The 19,516-nt window shown below is 37.1% G+C and overlaps 1 protein-coding gene across 4 annotated transcripts in view; it reads right to left on the bottom strand.

Annotated features, from left to right (window-relative positions):
• Positions 1-18,771, bottom strand: part of LOC135793666 (glutamate receptor ionotropic, NMDA 2B-like) — a 55,630-nt gene extending 36,859 nt beyond the window's left edge. For all 4 annotated transcript variants that reach the window (XR_010548684.1, XM_065304700.1, XM_065304701.1 and 1 more), the window contains exon 1: positions 18,280-18,771. Coding sequence is in view for 3 of the 4 variants with exons in the window: in XM_065304700.1 (XP_065160772.1) it covers positions 18,280-18,751 (472 nt within the window). In the remaining variant the exon portion in view is untranslated. The remainder of the gene's footprint in view (positions 1-18,279) is intronic.
• Positions 18,772-19,516: the final 745 nt, after the last annotated feature.

Here is a 19,516-nt window from a genome sequence, read left to right as displayed (position 1 = left end):
CGGAATTACTTTTGTGCTCGATGGAGGCTTTTGTTTACTGTGTTATTGTTGAAAATCATAACAGTAATAATAATAATTCGCCAGCTCACGGCGAGAACTTATGGATCGGGCGCGGCGCCAAAATTGCCCGCCGGGCTGTTGCGAAGGATAACTAAGGATAACGGCTCTTTGCTATCCTTTTAGACTCGCACGTGCGTGCTGTACAAAGGCACAACTCGCCATAAATCTGTTTAAATGTGTTTCAGAAACAACACAAGCGTTTATTGTTAGTTTAATTATTCATGTGACTTGTTTTTAATATAAGAAAAAAATGAATATATGAAAAGCAGTTTTGTGTTGTAGGACAAAGTGCTTTATTTTTGTGTATTCGTTGATGTCTTAACAAGGTTTTGTATTTTTCCTTTATTTGAAATTCTGAGCGCATAATATTTGAATTTCAATCTGTCTCATACATTCTTTGATGAAATTTCCTTTAGTTTTGCAACCCTTCCGCGTCTTTTTGCGTTTGTATTTTCATTTATTCGACAACAATCTTCCCTGACCTGCATAAAACACAATACAGATCTTTCTCGTGCTTATTTGCACTGAAACTTTTCAGATCTTCAATTTTTAAAATTAATTAATTCAGTGGGTAGAAGTTTGCAGTGAAATAATTACTCATCATTAAAAGTGTAGAACTCGTTTTCGTAATGTTGCTCGCTTCAAGGCTGCAACTTAAATAAAAGTTCTAGAGCACACATTCTGCAGTGGAAGTTCATATTTCGAATTTATGCATTCACCAGTGCTTTATGCTGTATTTCGTCAGAGGGAAGCTTATTCCTGCTCCGCGGCAAACTTCCGGGTTTGCAGTTTTCATAAATCAAGCGCTTGGTTTGTTGATAATAAAATTATGCCTGAAGCGTTATAATTTTCAAAATTTCAATTAAAATTTGATTATTTTGAAAAAAGCAATGTTTAAATTGCGGTAAAAGTACCAAACTCAAATTTACAAATAAAAAATTTGATTTTAATTTTGATTCATGCTTAATAACCATACTTATTGTTTATTTGCCAAGACCAAACATTTTTGTTTTTATTTTTTACCATAAACCGACAATCACAGGAGAAATTAGAATCAAATGAGCAACACAAAAATTAAACACCGATTGCGTACAACGGCAGGTACGGTACTAAAAACGAGAAAAAACGCGGCGCTGGCAGAAAAAAAACGAAATACCAAAACAAATATCGCTTGGAGCTATATGCTCGTTACACGAGAAAAACGTGGAATAAATTGGCAGAACACTGAGCAGTCCCTCGATGAAGAACTGCCGCTGCTGACGTTTTAAAATGCAAGCGTTGGAAATGTTCTTTAATTGAGTTTAATTACTCCAAACACATAGTAAACAATAAAAATGAGCGAAAGTAAAAAAAATGTGCTTTTTAATTGTATTTTTCGCATTTAGAAATTAACTGTCTTTAAAATTATTTTCCAACAGATTTACCACTGTAATTTAACACTTATATGTCTAAATTACTAAATAATGATAATCTGCACGATTTACGCCTTGCAAATCATTCACGCTGACCGAAAACACAAAAGAATTAGAAGAATTGAATAGTGAAAGCAGCTGGTCAAAATCAGCATGCAAATTTGATGCAAATTACTAATTGGAAGAGGCACTGGCATCGCGGTGCGAATTATTGCGTTAGAACGGGCCAGGATGGGTCAGGACACATGCATTTACATTTCAAAAGAACCTTAACACCTGCCCGGAACAAATTACAACGCCAAAAACACAAAAATGTAAATACTCAAACAATATAAAAAAATAAAACTCTGCAAAGTTTTCCCTTAGCGCACATCCTTTGTTGAATACTTAAAATTTCACATTTTAATTACGATGAAACTTTTTTGATATAAATTATTTCCTCTAATGCTTGCTTACAAACCTCAAACAACTTCATCACCTCATTTTCCTTTCTTGCGCGCTTCCTCAAACATTTTTGCTTGTGTTTTCACAGCGCCGCCGTAAATCTTCATCTTGAATGTCGTTTTGTTGGTTGGTGTTGTGGCGCGCAGGTGGCATGTACCACCGGTTGGAAGCTGTCTCAAAAGGGTTGGAATTATGCGGGTAATTTTCGCATTGCTCTGTTCTCTTTTACTTTTGATTTCACATCATCTTTCAGGTCTTTTAAAAATTTTGAGTTTGTTGAGTGAGCTTTTCTTTTGTTTTCCACTTAAGAAGTGTTTGTTTTTAATATTATGTTCAGTAAAAATAAAAGATAAAAGATAATTAATTAATATTGTATCTAAGCATACCATTTTAATTTAATTTTTAATTTTAAAAATTACATTTTTCAGAATAATTAACTAGTATTATGAATTAAAGTGGTATCGGAATTTTTACGTTCAATTTACTTAATTTCCGGAATGTGTACATATTTGTTTTCCGGCATTTGTTAATCCAATTTTGACTAGTGCTAGCGCCAATGCAATGTTTGCTCTGTTTTGGCACGTTTTGATGAGTAATTTTTGCACATGGCATTTCACGCACACCTCAATAAACTGCAACATATCCCACCTCTCGAACATCCATCCAACAATCTGTATATTGCCTTTGTCGGGCTATAAATAAACATTCAGAATTCAGGCGTGGCACAAACGCCTGGATTTAAAACACGGGAATGCCGCATCACGCATCCTGTGATGCATTATTATCCCCATATAGGTTAGGCTACAGGGTTTTTGTGCCGAACGCAGTGGGGCGGTGAATTTCGGATGCAGGCAAACATCGGAATTGCACGCATGCCAAAAAATGGATAAATGCGCAAACAAAAAAGGTAAATATATAGTGCGGGATGACTGCGAGTTCAGCATCAAGATTTTTTGCGTGCTGAGCTTTGTTTGATTTTATTTGTTTCATTCTTGTGTATGTGTGTGTGTTTTTTGTGTTGTTTCCGTTGTTTGCCTGCACACTTGGCATATTTTCCGGGTTTATTCTATCTTATTTTTTCGTTTTTGCATTGCCACTCACATATTATACCTATGGCTACAGAAGAGTATGTTTGTTTGGGTTATTGGATTTTTTATTTTTTCTGGTATAAATTTTATTTCGTTTAAAATATCAAACAAATAAAATGTGTGAATATTACATTTTATTGTGTGATTTTGTATGCTTAAAATATACTTTTTGATAAAAATATGCTGATGCCATGGAAAAATACAACATATTTTGTCCAGTTAACTTTGCATAATGGACAAAAATTGTTTCACTTTGGCGGCGCTTTTGAAGGAACTTTGGGTGTTGTATTGCAACATCGTAACGAACACTTCATGCACTATATAAATATGAAAAAAAAAACAATGTAACTAGCTTAAACTATTCCTGAGAAAAAGAGTTTTTGATATTTTAAAAGCTGTTTAAATTTGAAAAAATCATGTGCTATTTGAATATAAAAAGGGCATACGTCTAATCAATTCTTTTATAGAGAATAGTCCGTAAATTAAGACGCTGCGATCAAATCCTATTTATCTCTTTTAGTTTACGAGATATTCGCGATTGAAGAAAATGGGCAAAAATTGAAATCTTTCAATCTTTCATAATCAGCAATTTGTTGGTTGCTATCTCATTTAGTTTCAAAGATAATAATTATTGAAAATCCTCGAAATAAATTATCAAGCACCCCCCCACCCCATCGTTTTATTCACACTTTTGATGATAAATTTCGGGTGTAAAATGACAAGGCAGCGCTCGAGATGAGACGGGAGATCGGTCCGTCTCTCTCTCGTTATACCTGCGATCGGCCTCGTGAGGTTTTGGTGTGACACAAGTTTCTGAACATGTCACCCGACTAAAACGATTTTAAAGATGTTATCACGTCAAAAAAAAAACACTTGTGCAGTTCACACGCGGTAGAAATGAAACGTTTAGCCACGAGGTGCTATTTTTACGCTTCCACTCTAGTTCCTCGATGCGGTTTTTGTATTTCAACTTTTGCATTTTAAATCATCGAAATTTGCTTGCACACTTATACCTACAAACTGTAAGTTTATAATGCTATGCCGCGCGCCGGCCCATATCGTGCCCCTCCGATACGAGCAGCAGCAGCGCCTGTTTTGACGTACTCGTATTTAACGGACGTCGCATGGCATTTCATAGGGCATTGTGCTGCTCCGTAGGCAAATACGCAGGCGCTTGCACCGTCCCGCGCATAATAACATATTATGTACGGCTTGGCCGTCCGTATATAAAGTACCACTTTTTGTGTCGAAAAACCCTGAAAAAAGTGGCGCTTTATAAATGGAAGTAGAAAAACAATATTAATAATAATTAAAGCAATATAAAGTTTCACTAATAAAGGCAAAAAAACTCTGATAAACTTGGACCATAAACAACTTTTTTGTCTCTGTGTGTATTAATTACCTCTAGGCATATTACATTTGTTTATGCAACGTAGTTTCATTATTTACTAATTAATATATTAACAATGACGCATTAGTAAATGATATCAATTCTAAGCAGGGTTTCGGGCAAACTTTCCGAACATTTAAGTATTATTAAACGAATTTAATATTAATATATTACCAAATGGGAACAAACATAATATACACCTATCTTCTAGTTCAGGTAATGTTATTAATTAGCTGTGTTGTATTATTCATTCAGCGCAGTTCATTAGTTTAATGTTGTTTCACTCCCTTTGAGATTAGAGCACCGAGTTGTGTAAAGTACGGCGATCGATTTTGTTAACTGGAAATTATCGAGGTGCCTCACTGCATGCCCTGATTATTTAGCATGTATCATTAATTGTTTAATCAGAACATTTATACCAAATAAACAATATTAATATGAATAATATTAAATTTCCGATGAGAAGTTGATCGAAAACTAGCTGATATTACGTTGTGATAAAATGTTGAAATATAATGCGTAATATTTTATGAAAATGCAAAAATAAAATGTTTGATTATTTCTTATTTGGCCGTATTCCCGGCAACACTCCACCTGTGAGTCTGTAAAATCCATTTCCATTTCCGTTCGATGCAGTGATACAAGCGAAACGCGATTACACGCCGCAGCAAGCAAACAACAGACCAACATTATAAATAGGCTGTTAGCCTCGCGTCCAAGCCGAGCGCGAACGCGAAAAGCAGATAACAGATAAACGTATGAATATTAATATCTACCGAGGCATCAGGCGGACTTGCGTCGTTTCGTTTAATTTCGGTACGCCAACTTTTGCGCGGCCCCTGCAGGGCCCCAAATGGAATTATCACACTCACGCAACAAACAACCCCGCAACAAATAAACAAGAATATAAACAAAAAGTTGACCACAAAAATTACGGCTGATTAAATAAATAAATTTATTTATATACAGCGGGAATTTTAATTTTACGATCAATATACGAATAAATGAGTGGAGTGACCAAAAGCAGTAATTAGGGTTTACTGCATTAAATAGGTACCGACCTTGAATGTGGATGATGTGAGAGAATCCGCATGAATACCCGGATAATCATGATTTAAAACTCGCGCAATGAATGCAAATAGGTCACCCGAAACCGCCCTTAAATTTCAGCACATCAAATGCATGATTGTAATTCGAATTATTCACAATAAAAGTCAATTTAAAACGTGAATAATTTTTGTCTCAGTGGACCCACATCGAATTTTTTCACACCAAATTGAATTAAATTGTTTGTAGTTTTTTTCTTGTGAAAAAAAATAATAAGCTGACTTTATTATCTGATAACATTGTGATTTATGCTTCCGCCTTATATCAAGAAACCATCCATCACTTTTTTTTAGCCTGAGCATAAATCAAGCATCATAATAATTGAAAATACATCATAAATAAAAACAGAGGATGTGAATTAATAAATCTTCATGTAAACAATGAAATACGCTTCAAAAATCGTAAAAATTGTTAAAGGCGTTTTATAGTTTTCCTTTTTGCGCAGTTTTCTGTTTTATATTGCACCATTTTCCCTTTTGTTTACGATGTCAAATACGACGCTAAGGGTCAGGAAGGGGTTGATACAAGATGGCAAATAAAATAAAACGACTTATCGAAGCGAAGGTCAAATTGCACAAATAAAACTATCATAAAAAGGAGTAACTAGATCATAAATGAAATAAATTAATATAAAAGGGACCCTGGGAAACTTTTCTTGGATTAGAATGAGGATCATACTTTTAATTATCAACAAATTACTCAAGAATTAATTTTTTTCTACTCAAGAAGTGTTAAATTTTGAATTTTTTTTATATTTTTTTGTTATTTTTTCAAAAATTATTTCGTTTCCGAACCTCGATTGTATATTTCCGCGAAAACAAATTTTTGACTTATAATGGTAGTGTTGAAAACTCTCAAGTAACTATTCTTTGCGCAAGTGGAAACTAGATTTTTTGTGACTATTTTTCGACTGCTATCAGTGTACCCTTTCAAGCCGGACTATTCCGAGCATTTGTCGTCGTTTGTCGCCATCCGTCTCGCTCAGAGAGCACGCGAACACACTGCAAACTTTCACATTTTTCATTCTCCTAGTTTTTTAGCCTTGGCTCCGCAGAACGCGAGATTTACGCAAACGGTGTCATAAAATGCACCAAATTGGGATCTAATATCACGCCGGCGAATGATAAATTGCACAAAATTTCAGTTTTCAACAATATTCCTACATGCAAAGTGAAATACTATAAAGAAAACTTTTCCTGCTCGTATACTTTTGCTGTATTTTTTCTTACTTTTTACTTTCAATTGCGAAACTTGGCGGCGAAAAAAACTTTAGTTTGGCAAGTAAAGAAAAACTGATGCAGTTGAACGTCATATTCTAGTTGGAAACTTTATCGCACGAATTTACAACCTCTTCGATCGGTATTGGCTGAGGAAGAGGCGTCGCGAGTGCCGAAACTGAGTTGATAGATAAACTAGTTACAAAAGTATGCAGAGTGCACGTAGTCAGCGACAAATTGAGTGGAAACATAAAACTTAATGAAAAGGAAACAACAAACAAGTTTAAGGTAGCGAAAACTTTTTGAAGCTTTATAAAATTAGTAGAGGAAAAAAATTGTCTGTGTCTTACCCGTCTAATCATGCAGGGAAAGTTATTCAGCCGGATAAATATCTATTCTGCACACTGATACTGCACACACTATACTGCACACTTTTTTGCGAGGTCAAGCGACGTGTTAGCGTGCTGACGCTGTAGTTTGTTTGGTGTTACCATAGCAACGCGTCGTTGCTAGGGGCAACGTGCGAGCACACTATTATTTCCATCCCATTCTTACCACCGTAGAATATATTTCCCCCTTTATATTTTACATTCTCAAGGTTATTAATAGAACATCTCACGAAATTATATTCAAAAACATAAAATCAACGTTTTTGTTATATTACTGGAGCCTTTTTGTGAGGTCAGGCGCACGAGTTTGTTTGAGTTTACCATAGTAACGAACCGTTCCCACAGGCAACTGCAGGTACCTTCCTACCTCTATCTTATTCATACTAAGCTAAAAATGTATTTCGATCTTTATATTTTACATTCTCAAGATTATTCATAAAAAATACCACAAAATTTAACTACCAAAAATATAAAATAACCTTTGTTGCTAAATCCTCATATCCTCATTATTGTGTTTTATGAATACATTTATTAGAATTTTATGATTTCAGGATAATGAAAGATTGCACTCGACTGGATTCACCTGTAAAAAGGAAAACACGGTCGTTAATAAATGCGAATCCATTTCCATTGGCGCTTATTGCACACGGCTCAGTTCAGTTCGGCTTGCTTCGCAGTTATTTCCCGACGCGCGGCGCAAAACGGTGATTGAATAAATTAAACGCATTACACGCGTTTCCGGCTCGTATTCCATTTCCACTCGACATTCAGCATTCGACATTTCAACAATCTTCGCCGCGCATATATTTCCCGCAATCATTTAAATATTTAATTCATTAATTATATCTAAATGCAGCGACGTATCTTATCAGTGAATTACGCGTAAGTACTATGTAAATATCTAACTTTTCCAGTAGTTTTTAGTAAAGTTTTAATTAAAATTTACTTTCTTGTTCAAAATTTAATATGCGTCGATTCCGTCAATAAGATTCGCAATTTTATTTTAAAGAAATGAAAAATGCGAATATTGCACTTTAGCGTCATCTGGGATTAAATTATTCAACTATAACTATGATTGAATCTCTTCCTATTTTCATCTCTTATTTAACATCCTTCAAAACACAATTTATAATATTTTAATAGTTATTCTGTTACTCTAAATGTAACAAATCCAAAAAATAATTGAATATCAAAATCTCTCCAGTCGTTCTTGAGTTATAAGTGATGTAACTAACCAGATTTTATATAGATAGATTTTCAATGGTTATGTCTCTGTATATTTTCCCTGGTTTCATTATGATTGTAACAAATGTGGTCGGGAACATATTCATGTGCATACATTAAAAATCGGCTTTCGGCTTTCGCCAGCGGAATATTTATTGCTTGAGTGAGGGTGATGGTGATGGTACGACAGGAATGAGTTTCGAGTTTCACATTTCACGCACGCGGCACGCAAGCCACACATGCATAAATATGCTGAGGCAGTGAATGTAAAAGAGGAACAGAAAACGTAACGTTTATCGATTTGCCACAAACGCGTATTGGCAGATGAAACACGAAAAAATGAATATGTACGATACTTACATACACGACTAAAATCGAGGCCTCAGAGGACCAGAGTAATAGCATTTGCCGCTTACTTTTACACACTTATGCGTAAAGTACTTACATAAAAAATACTTTTATTGTTTACTTATAGAATATATTAATGGGGTATAAAATTTGGGTACAAATATAAAGCGGAAAGGGTATTATTATTCATGTGGGGTGAATTAAGATCAATTACTACCATTAGAAACAATGAAAAATAACTTTTAGGCATTAGTGTGTAAAATTAAGGTTTTAAAAATAAAAAATAAAAATAAAAACGGAAAATTTACCTTTTCATGTTGTAATTCATCATAGAAACTCAAAAACACTACTCACAAATGATTAAATTGTCTCTAACACGAGAAATAAAGAATTAATTAAAGTTTTAAGAAAATAATAAGCTAAATGAATATGAAAATTGTGTGAAATATTTAAAACGAACACTAAGCAGTTATCAACCGAACCGAACGCGTCGCGAACAAAACTGCAACTAAACCGAACCACAACGTGAAGAAACGTTTGGAGAATTGCGATAAAAATGTGATAAAGATAAGATTGGAATTTACACTTGATTTACCTTCCACAATGTGAACTTGAATAACAAAACGCGTGAATACTGATGTTTAATAAACACGAATAAAAATACAATTTTATTATTTTATAAACATCACTACAATTATATAGTTTCTATTGCAATAAATAAATAACTAGTTGCTCTTAATATTTTCTAATCTAATTTTCATGCGATTCTAAATATAAAATCTAAATTTCCAAAAATAAATATTATCCAACGAAAAATATACAAATTTATTATGCACCCCTGAAGAGCGGCAACCCACCGAGCGCAACTGAATAAATAAAATCTGCATAAAAAGGAAAATAAAGAAAACGAAATAATACATCAAATATTTAGTCAATTTAACATTTATTGTCAAATATGTCCCCATTCCGTGTGATCTTGCCTCCAGAGACTGGAGACTGGAACCCAAATTGATTTCTCAGCATTTCCTCGTAATTTGCCAATTTAATTTTTCACCGCCCGCCGATCGACAAGTGCGCCCTGTTAATTATTCAATATGCAAATGCAAATCGCTCGGCAAACTCGGCTCGAGAGTTTTCCACCTTTCCGCCGTTTCTCTTGTCCACTGTCGAACAGTCCAGGACTAGTTATAATTCATCAGCACGCCCTCTGCCTGGGATCATGTATGTCAACAATCTGAATCTGAGCCTAACAAAGCCGCTCTATACGTCAAGTCGACACGTTCATGAAAATTTCTATTAAGTAACTAAAAATTTTATTATTCTAGGTTATAAACTACTCAAACAAACATGATAATTGAATTATTTACTGAATGTCGGTAATACAGAGCGCGTTTTTATATATAACCTGTTTTTATGACTTAATTCAAAATTAAAACTTTTTCAGCAATGGGAAAAAACGCGAAAGTTTTTATTGAAATCGCTGTAACATTGAATTAAGTTCTACTCGTCGCCGGCGCCGCTTTTGAAGGCGCCGAACGGCAAATTGAATTCGACGCCACTTCCTCTTACTTTGTGTCACCGCCACCCTCCTCGGCGTGGCCGTCTGTCTCCATGTCTCATTTCCTTCGGCGTAATTCGACGCGTCCAACGTATCAAACGTCGAAGACTGGCTTTTAGAATCATTCCACTCATTTTCGTTTTGATCACGCATTCGCTATGTGTATATATATATATTGAAAATCATAAAGTGAGTGAAATTTCATTATGAATTCGCTCAAGATTCACAGATTCCAAGATAGTTTAGCGTTTAACGAAAATCTTGACTGCGGGTTTAAACTTTTCGGGAATGCTTCCTCAAGGAGTCGAGGTGGAGTGTTTTAAAGTGGGTCAGCAGCACCGGGGTAATTTCACAAATTAATTCTCCGCCCGCAGAGCGCGACCGAGACTCATTTAAATGATAATTCTGCTCGTACGCTCAACTTCTCTCTCCCTCTCGATATCAATTATATCAGCAAGATTATTATCGTTAGTTTCGGTTCGTCGACGTCTAAGTAAAGGTAAGTTGTGTTTTCTCGCCTGTGTTTCTCCTGTCAAAGTTCACATTCGCGTTGTGTTTTGATATGCGAACAATGTATATTCATTTGCGCACACGGAGTGTGTTGTTACGACTCTCAACAATTCCAACTCTAGTTGTAATCGTTAATCGAATGCAAGTTGCGAACAAGTTGCGATCGTCTTTTGTCTCTACTTCACAGCGAGCATAGAACATCTGTTGTTCGCTTGTTTTACACAACAATCGAGTCGATTTAGTCGCCATAATTGTGCACTACGAGTTGCCTACGTTTATTCAAACAAAATAATTATGCAGCCATTAGAATGTTTTGACAATTTGTTTGGTGTGTTTGTGTGTGGGGAATTTATTTGTGAGCACGTAGACCGCAAATCGGCAAAACAAATCGACGTTGTTGTCTCCGTGCACATTTGGCTGCCTACCAATCGGGCGAAAGTGCTCCGCTCACCGACCATAAACTCTAATTTAATCAATAAAACCGAGCGCAAGTTATATCATACACGATAACACGCCACGAGGATAATAAATAACAAGCGGCTGGTCGTTCTTTGGTTTACGTCTTGGGTTTTTTTACTGGGTTTTATCTCCTTGCGCGCGACAGCTTCATAAACCCTAATGAAAAATATCGCTACTGCAGTTATGACATAACCAAACATTTGCACTACTTGCTACACGTTATTGATAATGGGGTTAACTTCGGAATGCAAAGTGGGTTGTGCAAGGTGCACGCCGCCTCCGGTGAGCATGAGCATGCGATTATTAAAACGTCTTGCGTGTTCAGAGAAATATTGTTTACGTGCCTGCAGCGGTGCGACTCCACCAACGATTTAATGGAAAATTTCTTGTTTGCTTGGCTTTTGTTTTGTTTCAAGCAGAAATTCATCAACATACAAATCAAAACCAAACCAGTTTATAATGAAAACCATTGTTGATTGTGGCACAATACAACTCTATGTTGTATTTGTGAGGTTAGATTGCTTAACCTAACCTTAAATTTGATTCTAATTTAATTTTTTACATTTACCTGTGGGACTTGGTGTTAATTCCATTAAGACACTGCGAATACTCGTCGGTTGAAAGTTGTGCTTCTTCAGCCACACCAGCCGGGGCCCTTTGGACCGATGCAGACCAATGAGGGCATTATTGATAGCCTTGGTGTACTCACGCCTGCCAAAGCTGGTATGCGGCAGGATAAGCCCGACGTTCATCTTGTGATCGGCATGTTCAGTGTGATTCCCGTGATGCTTCTTGCCAAACGTAGCCAACGTCGGGGTTTGGCGCGGATTGTTGCCGAAAGAACGCAGTGCATCCCCGACAACCACCAGCACCATCACCATTAGCAGGAGGAAGAAAAATCGAGTCGGATGCGACATGCTTACAGCGCATTCCACTAATACCAGCGAGAAGAGGAGAAGTTTCGCTCGGTGTGAAGGAAGGACGTTAACTGAGAACAACGCGACGCATTTTCACGCGGACGCGGACGCGCCGAAACTGAAAGTCTCTGCTGCTGCTGCTACTCGTAGTAGACACACGGCGTGAAGTATTTTGGAAAACTGACAAATTGATTTTGCTACCGCCGCTGGTGTTGCTGCTGCTGCTGCTGCCTCCAGGGGAGGCACGTTATACGCACAGCTGACAGCCACGTCGTGCACATGCAGAGGCCGGGCAGCAAACGAGGGGGCCACCGCCCCAGCTGACTGCGGCTGGTGGCGGCAGGCGCGACGAAGATGGGGAAAATCGTTCGGCGTGGTGCTCTCGCATACACGCTGAGCGCACGCGTCGGTCCCGTCGTTACCTAGGCAACACGTGGCCCGCTTGCCGCCGCCGCTGCCGCCAACAGTGCGCGACGCGGTCATAGATATCCTTGTGCCGACGTCGTCAGGTCGGTGATACGCGGATGCTTAGCATCTGGACCCACTACAGATCTTCAAGCAATGCACCAACACCTTGCAAACCAAGGACGAAGGATTATTTCATAAAGCGGCAAACGTGCGGAATGCTTTCAGCTCAAGGGAGTCGACGCCGAGTGGTATTTACAGAAAGAGATACAGGTGGTTGCTCCTTTGAACTGGTAACTGCACTTCCACCGTGGGGGGTCTTTGAGTCTCCACGGTAAACATTCAAACATTAGCTAACTCGTAAAAGGCACCTAAATAACGAGTTGAATATATTTCATCCTGAATTGCAATTGGACTTTTAAATGAACAATAGATATCAGTATGCGTTATGCATGGCTGCATTCTCTATCTGTGAACATTCCACATGTATCATTCATAATTGAATCCAATGAAGCAGGAAGAATATTAATTGCCATATGGTCTAATACTGGGCAGTGTCTAAGCGCGTCATTATCGTCATTATAGTGGCCTCCCGCTTGGTTAAATCGACACACTACGACACGATAATACTAAAACATGTCGCCGCCCCGTCGACAATGTCTATATGAGCTTATGTGCTTGTATATGCACTATAAAGGGAGCTGGCAGTGCAGTCGTGAGTGCGGATCATTGCGTTGTAACATAATCGGCACTTTGGACCGATTACAAAGACTTATTGAGTGGTTGTGGAGACTCCGTTTGCACCCTGCCTTTGATATTTAGAGCTTCAAAGTGGTTTATTAAATTTGCTGCAAGTTGAAATTAATTTTGAAACAAACTAACGTCCGTTTTAACTTGTGATGTGTTTGTCAACAGTAGGCAACTAAATATACACATAGCAACTTTTAATTTTGAATTTTAACCCTAACCAAAACTGTTGTGACGTGTTTTTTTGTTGTGATTTCAATTTGAGGTTCTGTAAGTGTCTTGCTTTTAATTTGAATCTCATATCGTTTGCCCAGCATACTGATAACGATAATTTACACGTATTTTTTAATTAGCACCCCGTTTCAGGTTTCCGGGCCGTGCTGTTGTGCTAATAAATTTACGGCGGCGGCGGCGAGCCAACTCCCGAAGCAATCTAGCACCACGTCGCCGCCACCGCGCGCCCACTGATGACGTATTATGTATTATTAATGAGTGCGTTAAGCCATTAAGCCGTCAACTGCGCGCTCGTTTGTTTCAATTTATTTTCTTTCGCGTATATTTTATGCACGGTGACAACTTTCTGCAGGCGTCTCAAGATGCACGAAAGATTTTATTACTTAACAATGCACAACGTTATCCCGTTGAAATCAAGTATAAACTTTATAATTAAACATTTTAGTTTCATTTTAAGGCTAAGATGTCGGAAAAGTTTTATTTTTTTCGCTTGACATAAAAAAACGGAGGAATTACTGAGTTGATTAAAGTGTTGATTGGCAATAAAAATCCGTCTAGAGCTTGGAGAATTCTTTCCGGACTTTCCAAATAACAATCAAACACTAACGATCGTCATTATCCTTCAGATTACAGTCGCAAAGTCGCTCTAATTAACGTGTTTACTACTAAAGTCTCAGGGACTAAACAATTAAAACAAATTAAATTAAATAATAAATTAAAATAGTAAATTATTGTTATAAAACTTTAATTGTTAAACAAAAGTCATTTATAGTATTTTATTACAATTATCATTAAATTTATAGAATTAAATTTGTTTTAGTACAAATATTTGAGGCAAAAAGGTGCAGAAAATTATAAAAATTTATCAACAAGACGCAGAAAAAAATTTTGGCCCTAAAAAAAGTAGCTTACAACTACAGACGAATTCAAATTTAATTTATGTTGAAGCGGGTAATTATACGTGTACGAGTATATTTATCTTAAAACGTGGGACCCCTTACGCAACGCTACATTATTCAGAGGAGACCCGTAGCTTGCGTATGACTAATTTTGTTTCACTTGCCAACACGCTTTCCCCCACCACTTAAAGCGGGTAGTCCGCAGGTACAAAAGAACAAACTGCAGTTAGCACAGAGCTTAGTCGAGCCTCAGTCGTCAAGCAAAACCCTCCCAGGTCTCTAGGTTCTTCACTCCTCTCTTTTACTCTCTTTTTCCGGATTTATTAGTTCTTCTTGAATTACACCTTCAGTTTTTTGCACCACTTGTAATTAACATCTTCATTTTAGTAATAAAATATGATAGCATTAGATAAAATAATAATTCAAAACCAATGCATAAATAAATAATAAAATATTTTCAAATCAAAACAAAAAAATCAAATTTTACAGAAAACGTCTCAAAAAGCAAATATTTTATTATATCATATTGTATATTATATTTTATTGTATTTTACAATTTCAATATGATTTACAACAAGTCAGAACGTTTAACTTTTATTACTAATGTCAAAACCATATCGCCTTTATACAGCTCATAAAAATCTGAACAAGTTGCGTGCAACTCTATTACGTGTTCCGTGCTCGTGACACCTCACGCATGGCAAAGCACGAAAACGGAAGTTGATGGCGCGCGAAACTGTCGACTCCATCTGTTAACCAACGAATTATCACGACAGGCAGTTTGACGACAAACTTTCATCCTCCGCAACATTCGCAACATTTGTAACTACCGCCACGTAGATTTAATGACTCGCACATCATACGGCCGCGTGATTCTTGTAATCAGAGCGAAATATACAACGCATCACCAAGAAACTAAAACAAGTAAACATTATCTAAAACTTTACTCCAAAGTTATAAACTAAATGTGCTAATGTTCAAAGTTGTGCAAAAGTTACCAGGTGACAAGTAAGTTGATATAGTGTTGAAATTTAATTATAATCAAGTGAATATTTCAATCTTACGTTGATAACTAATCACTTTGTAGATAATTAATTTTCAGGTTGTTCGGAACATTATCATTGACTTTCAACTTTGTGATTCCTTCATCGCGTAGTGGTTGATGAGTGAAATAGTTGAGATATCGTCTTCGAAACCGCGTTTGTCGCTTAACCTCGCATTTCTCTTTGGTCGGGAGACATTAACTTTTTGCAATTTCGCACGTTGGCACGTCGACGCCCGGAATCGTTAGTTTTTCACACTCTAGTTGCGTCGGCGTAAGCCACATCCACGTCATTCGCGTCTTAGCGACATCCCAGTGGAGGATATGTCACCGCGTTGCCGGAGCGAACGAATTAAATTATTGTCGCCATCGTCGAGCTCTCAACGAGGAGATGGATCTATAATGATGCAGAATTCCACGAATCTCCGACATAGTCAGAATAATCCACCCATTTTGACATTGAGCTATGTGTATAAGTAAGGTTAAGCTGTGTTCTAACCTTAAAAACAACTTAAACACGCAATTTATTTCTTTTTTCTGTGTTTTTATCGTAACCAATCTATTTTTATGATTTTTATGTGTTTCCAGCACTTTTCTTCTATTTTATTGTTGGTTATTTTAAAGATTCGCATAAAATCTAGCAAGAAGAAGCGAAAGGGTAAAAGCGGACGCGGTTGATAGTCGGATTCATCCCCTTCATGTCGTAAAAACATACAAGCGGCAACGAAACTGAATGTCGCGCTGCAGGAAGTCATACGTTCCGAACAGTTTTCGTGCGAAAATCCTCCGTCATGCTTTTTGTCATGCAGCAGCGGCAAAAATCCTTTTAGTGACGACTGTCTGCGCTCCAAAGTCCTTGATGTATACATTTATTTTCGTCTCATGCACAGATTCCGCAAATTTTTGCAACAAAATACACAAAAAGCATAAATAAATTAAATTCAAACCCTCGTAGAAACCGTTTATCCATAGATCACGTCCGTTCGAGGAGGTTGCAAACTGTTTAGATCTCGTCGGCCAGAAATAGACATTGTCCTGACCGCCTTTGTGACCGTTTTCCAGGGTGGTGAAGAAGATCTCTTGTGTATTCCATCCTCACCCGACCTGTCCGCAGGCCGTTCCGCTGCCCGATCGCCCAAATTGTGAACAACCTCAACAAACTACTCAGATAGCAACCTAGTACCTCTACAGCACGCAACTAATGATGATAATTCTTTTCCTACGTTTGAACCTTTTCGATTGCGTTGAAAATAGGTTAATCCCGTGCACCGTAAGAAAAGGGTCGGTAGCAAGTTGTATTTTATTTTTATCTTGAGTTAGTTGATGCCGGCTTTTTTTTAGGTTCTTGGTCAACTTTTCTAAGGGTATTTTGCAAGATATAACAATGTGACGTCTAAGTGCATGATATAAGAGTGGTGGGATAGAAGAGACATAACCTAAAGTGGGTGATAAACGTCAAGAGGAAAGTGTCAACAAAAAAAACACAAAAGAAACAACAAAAATATCTTCTTTTTTTTTTCACTTTTTGAGGTCTCAATAGCTAAATTTATTATTAATATGTATTTTATATTGTTATTCACGGCACAATACTGATTTATGTAACAAATGTAATCAAATTAATGCAACTATGTAAAACTTCATTTGGAATGTCATTGTCATCGTCATAACAAAAGGCATTCATAAAACAACCAACGCGAATGCAAGCGATCAAAATAACTTTTTCATTTTTTCACGTTTTAGTTTTTCATTCGCATCACGTTCGCTCAAGTTAATTTCCAACAACGGAAGCAAACATAAATATAACCTAATGATAATAACCACACAAGAAAATTATATTCTATCTAATAATACATCTTAAACTGCGTGTGGCTTGATTAAACGCTTTATTTCATTTATGATTGTTTACTTTCTAAATTAACTTTTAACATTTTGAACTTAAACTTTTGATACGTGCGTGTTTACTCTCTTCGCATGCTTCGTGTAGCGCAAGAAATTGAAAAATAAATTTACAACGCTTACTAAAAAGATATTAAACAGGCAGTCGCCGTGAGAAGACGGCCAGCTGAGTTTCCAAAAAAATCCGACACAAAGTAGATGAAAATTGAAAAATTAAGTCGGCGAACAAGAACAACAAGAAACAAGCTGAGGTAACAATATACTTCTTACCGCGAGCTAAGAGAAAGTGTAAGAAGTGAAAATTTGATAATGATATGTAAATTTCCTTATAAACAACAAAAATTATGGAAATATTTGATGAGAACACAAATTTATGCGGTAGCAATCTTTGAAATCACAAAGTTTCCACTGTAGAGTTATTTTTTGTGCTTTCATGACAACATCAAAGAAATATTTGTGTTCTTTGTGCGTTTTAACATAACTTAACCTATAAAAGAACCGAAACATAACCTCAACACTGTATTACGATGAATAGGCAGTCACATAATTTATTTTTTGTTTCTTTTGACACGAAAACATATCGAAATACTGCTCGTTGCTACTGAGTCGCTGACATTGACATGAATAGGTGTTTTCCGAGTTTGCTAGCAAAGCAACACGCTCGCTTTAGCCGATCGCAAATGAAGCGGAACACGTCTCAAGCGCGGATAAGCACTGCAAGTGTATTGACGACAATATCCGTTCTATTCAAGGATATCACAGGTCGCCACACGTTACAATGAGCAACGCCCATATTTCTTCGCCCTTTGTCTTTGACTTTGTATGTTTATACACCCAAAAAAAGCTTTCATCTTTTCTTTCACACAAAAAAGTAAAAAAATAATTTTTTTTCTAAAATTTTCTATTTTTAAGTTAAAAATGTATAATTTTTACCTGTTGGACTTGGTGTCATCTCCTTCATGACAATATGCACATGCAGATCGTATTTTTTGAAAAGCATCGGAAACTTTCTCTGCAGAGCATATTTTGCGGATGTGACTGCTTTGGTGTATTCACGAGTACCAAACGACTTATAGGGTACAACCATCCCGACGTGAAGACGCGGCAGGCCGTAGGCGGTCGGTGCCGAAGGTGTTTGAATTTGTTCCTCGTCATCCGGCGCAGCAGTTGTCGTTGTTGTGCGTGTGGAACCCCGAGTGCCAACGCCGAGACGCAACCCGCTGCCGCGTTGAGTCCCACTTGATGAAGATCCGGCGGTTTGGTCACCGCCTCCGCCTCCTAGTTTGATGCCTCCGCCGCGTTGCACACTCTGGTCTTTCCACGCCGGCCCGCCGCTCACCGCCGCCGCAACCAAGAGCATCACGAAGAACACCACCGAACTCATCTTCACTCGTGCATCACACATGCACACACCTTTTTTATAAATATTTTCTCGCTAACACTTAAAAACACTTATTACACACTAATTTACTTATATTTTAAGTTTTTTTTGTAAATGTTACAATTTTTATATATTTTGATATTGACGGTATAAATATTAGTTTAGTTTATTTGTTTATATGGCAGTTTTCTTAAGTCTAATCGCATGTTAAAACTTTTCAAGTTTTCGCAAAACTTTTCTGCGTAACATTTTTTTTTTCTTCGTTTGGAGATGGAGTGTAAATTTGATTTTAAGCGCGTTTGATTTTTTGTGTAGAGTAAAAAGTTTGAAACTCGCGATGCGCGATGTCCTTCCTGCTGGACGAGCCTGGAAGGGGGCGGTAGCCGGTCGGTCGGTGGCGGCTGCCCGTGTTGCGACGCGCGTTGCGTTCGACGGCGAACTGAGCGATCGCAAGGCGCGTCGCGACGCCGAGCCGCGCGAGTTTACACGAAACGCTGCCCCAAACCGGAGGGACGTTATCCTCAGCTTGACGCACGCAGATCGTGGATCCGGCGATTCCAGTTACGCCCGTTTTTCACAAGAATTTCATTACGTTTACAAATAAAACACACAAATAAAATATCAATACGTTATTTCAAAAATAATATTATTTAAAGGTTATGTATAATATAAACCAAAAACTAGGTTATAATTTTAATTAATTTAATGTTTTTTATACTTCTAATTACAAACCATAGCTAATTATTTATTTAAACTATTAAAATAATGAATTTTTATGTTATGTAAATA

This window comes from Atheta coriaria, unplaced genomic scaffold (assembly GCF_025399875.1).
Source record: "Atheta coriaria isolate IRGN ID8LTWV9N9 unplaced genomic scaffold, Caltech_Dcor_3.1 hic_scaffold_6_pilon, whole genome shotgun sequence".
NCBI lineage: Eukaryota > Metazoa > Arthropoda > Insecta > Coleoptera > Staphylinidae > Dalotia > Dalotia coriaria.
Note: the sequence above shows the minus strand (reverse complement) of the source record. Positions and strands in the feature narration are given on the sequence as shown.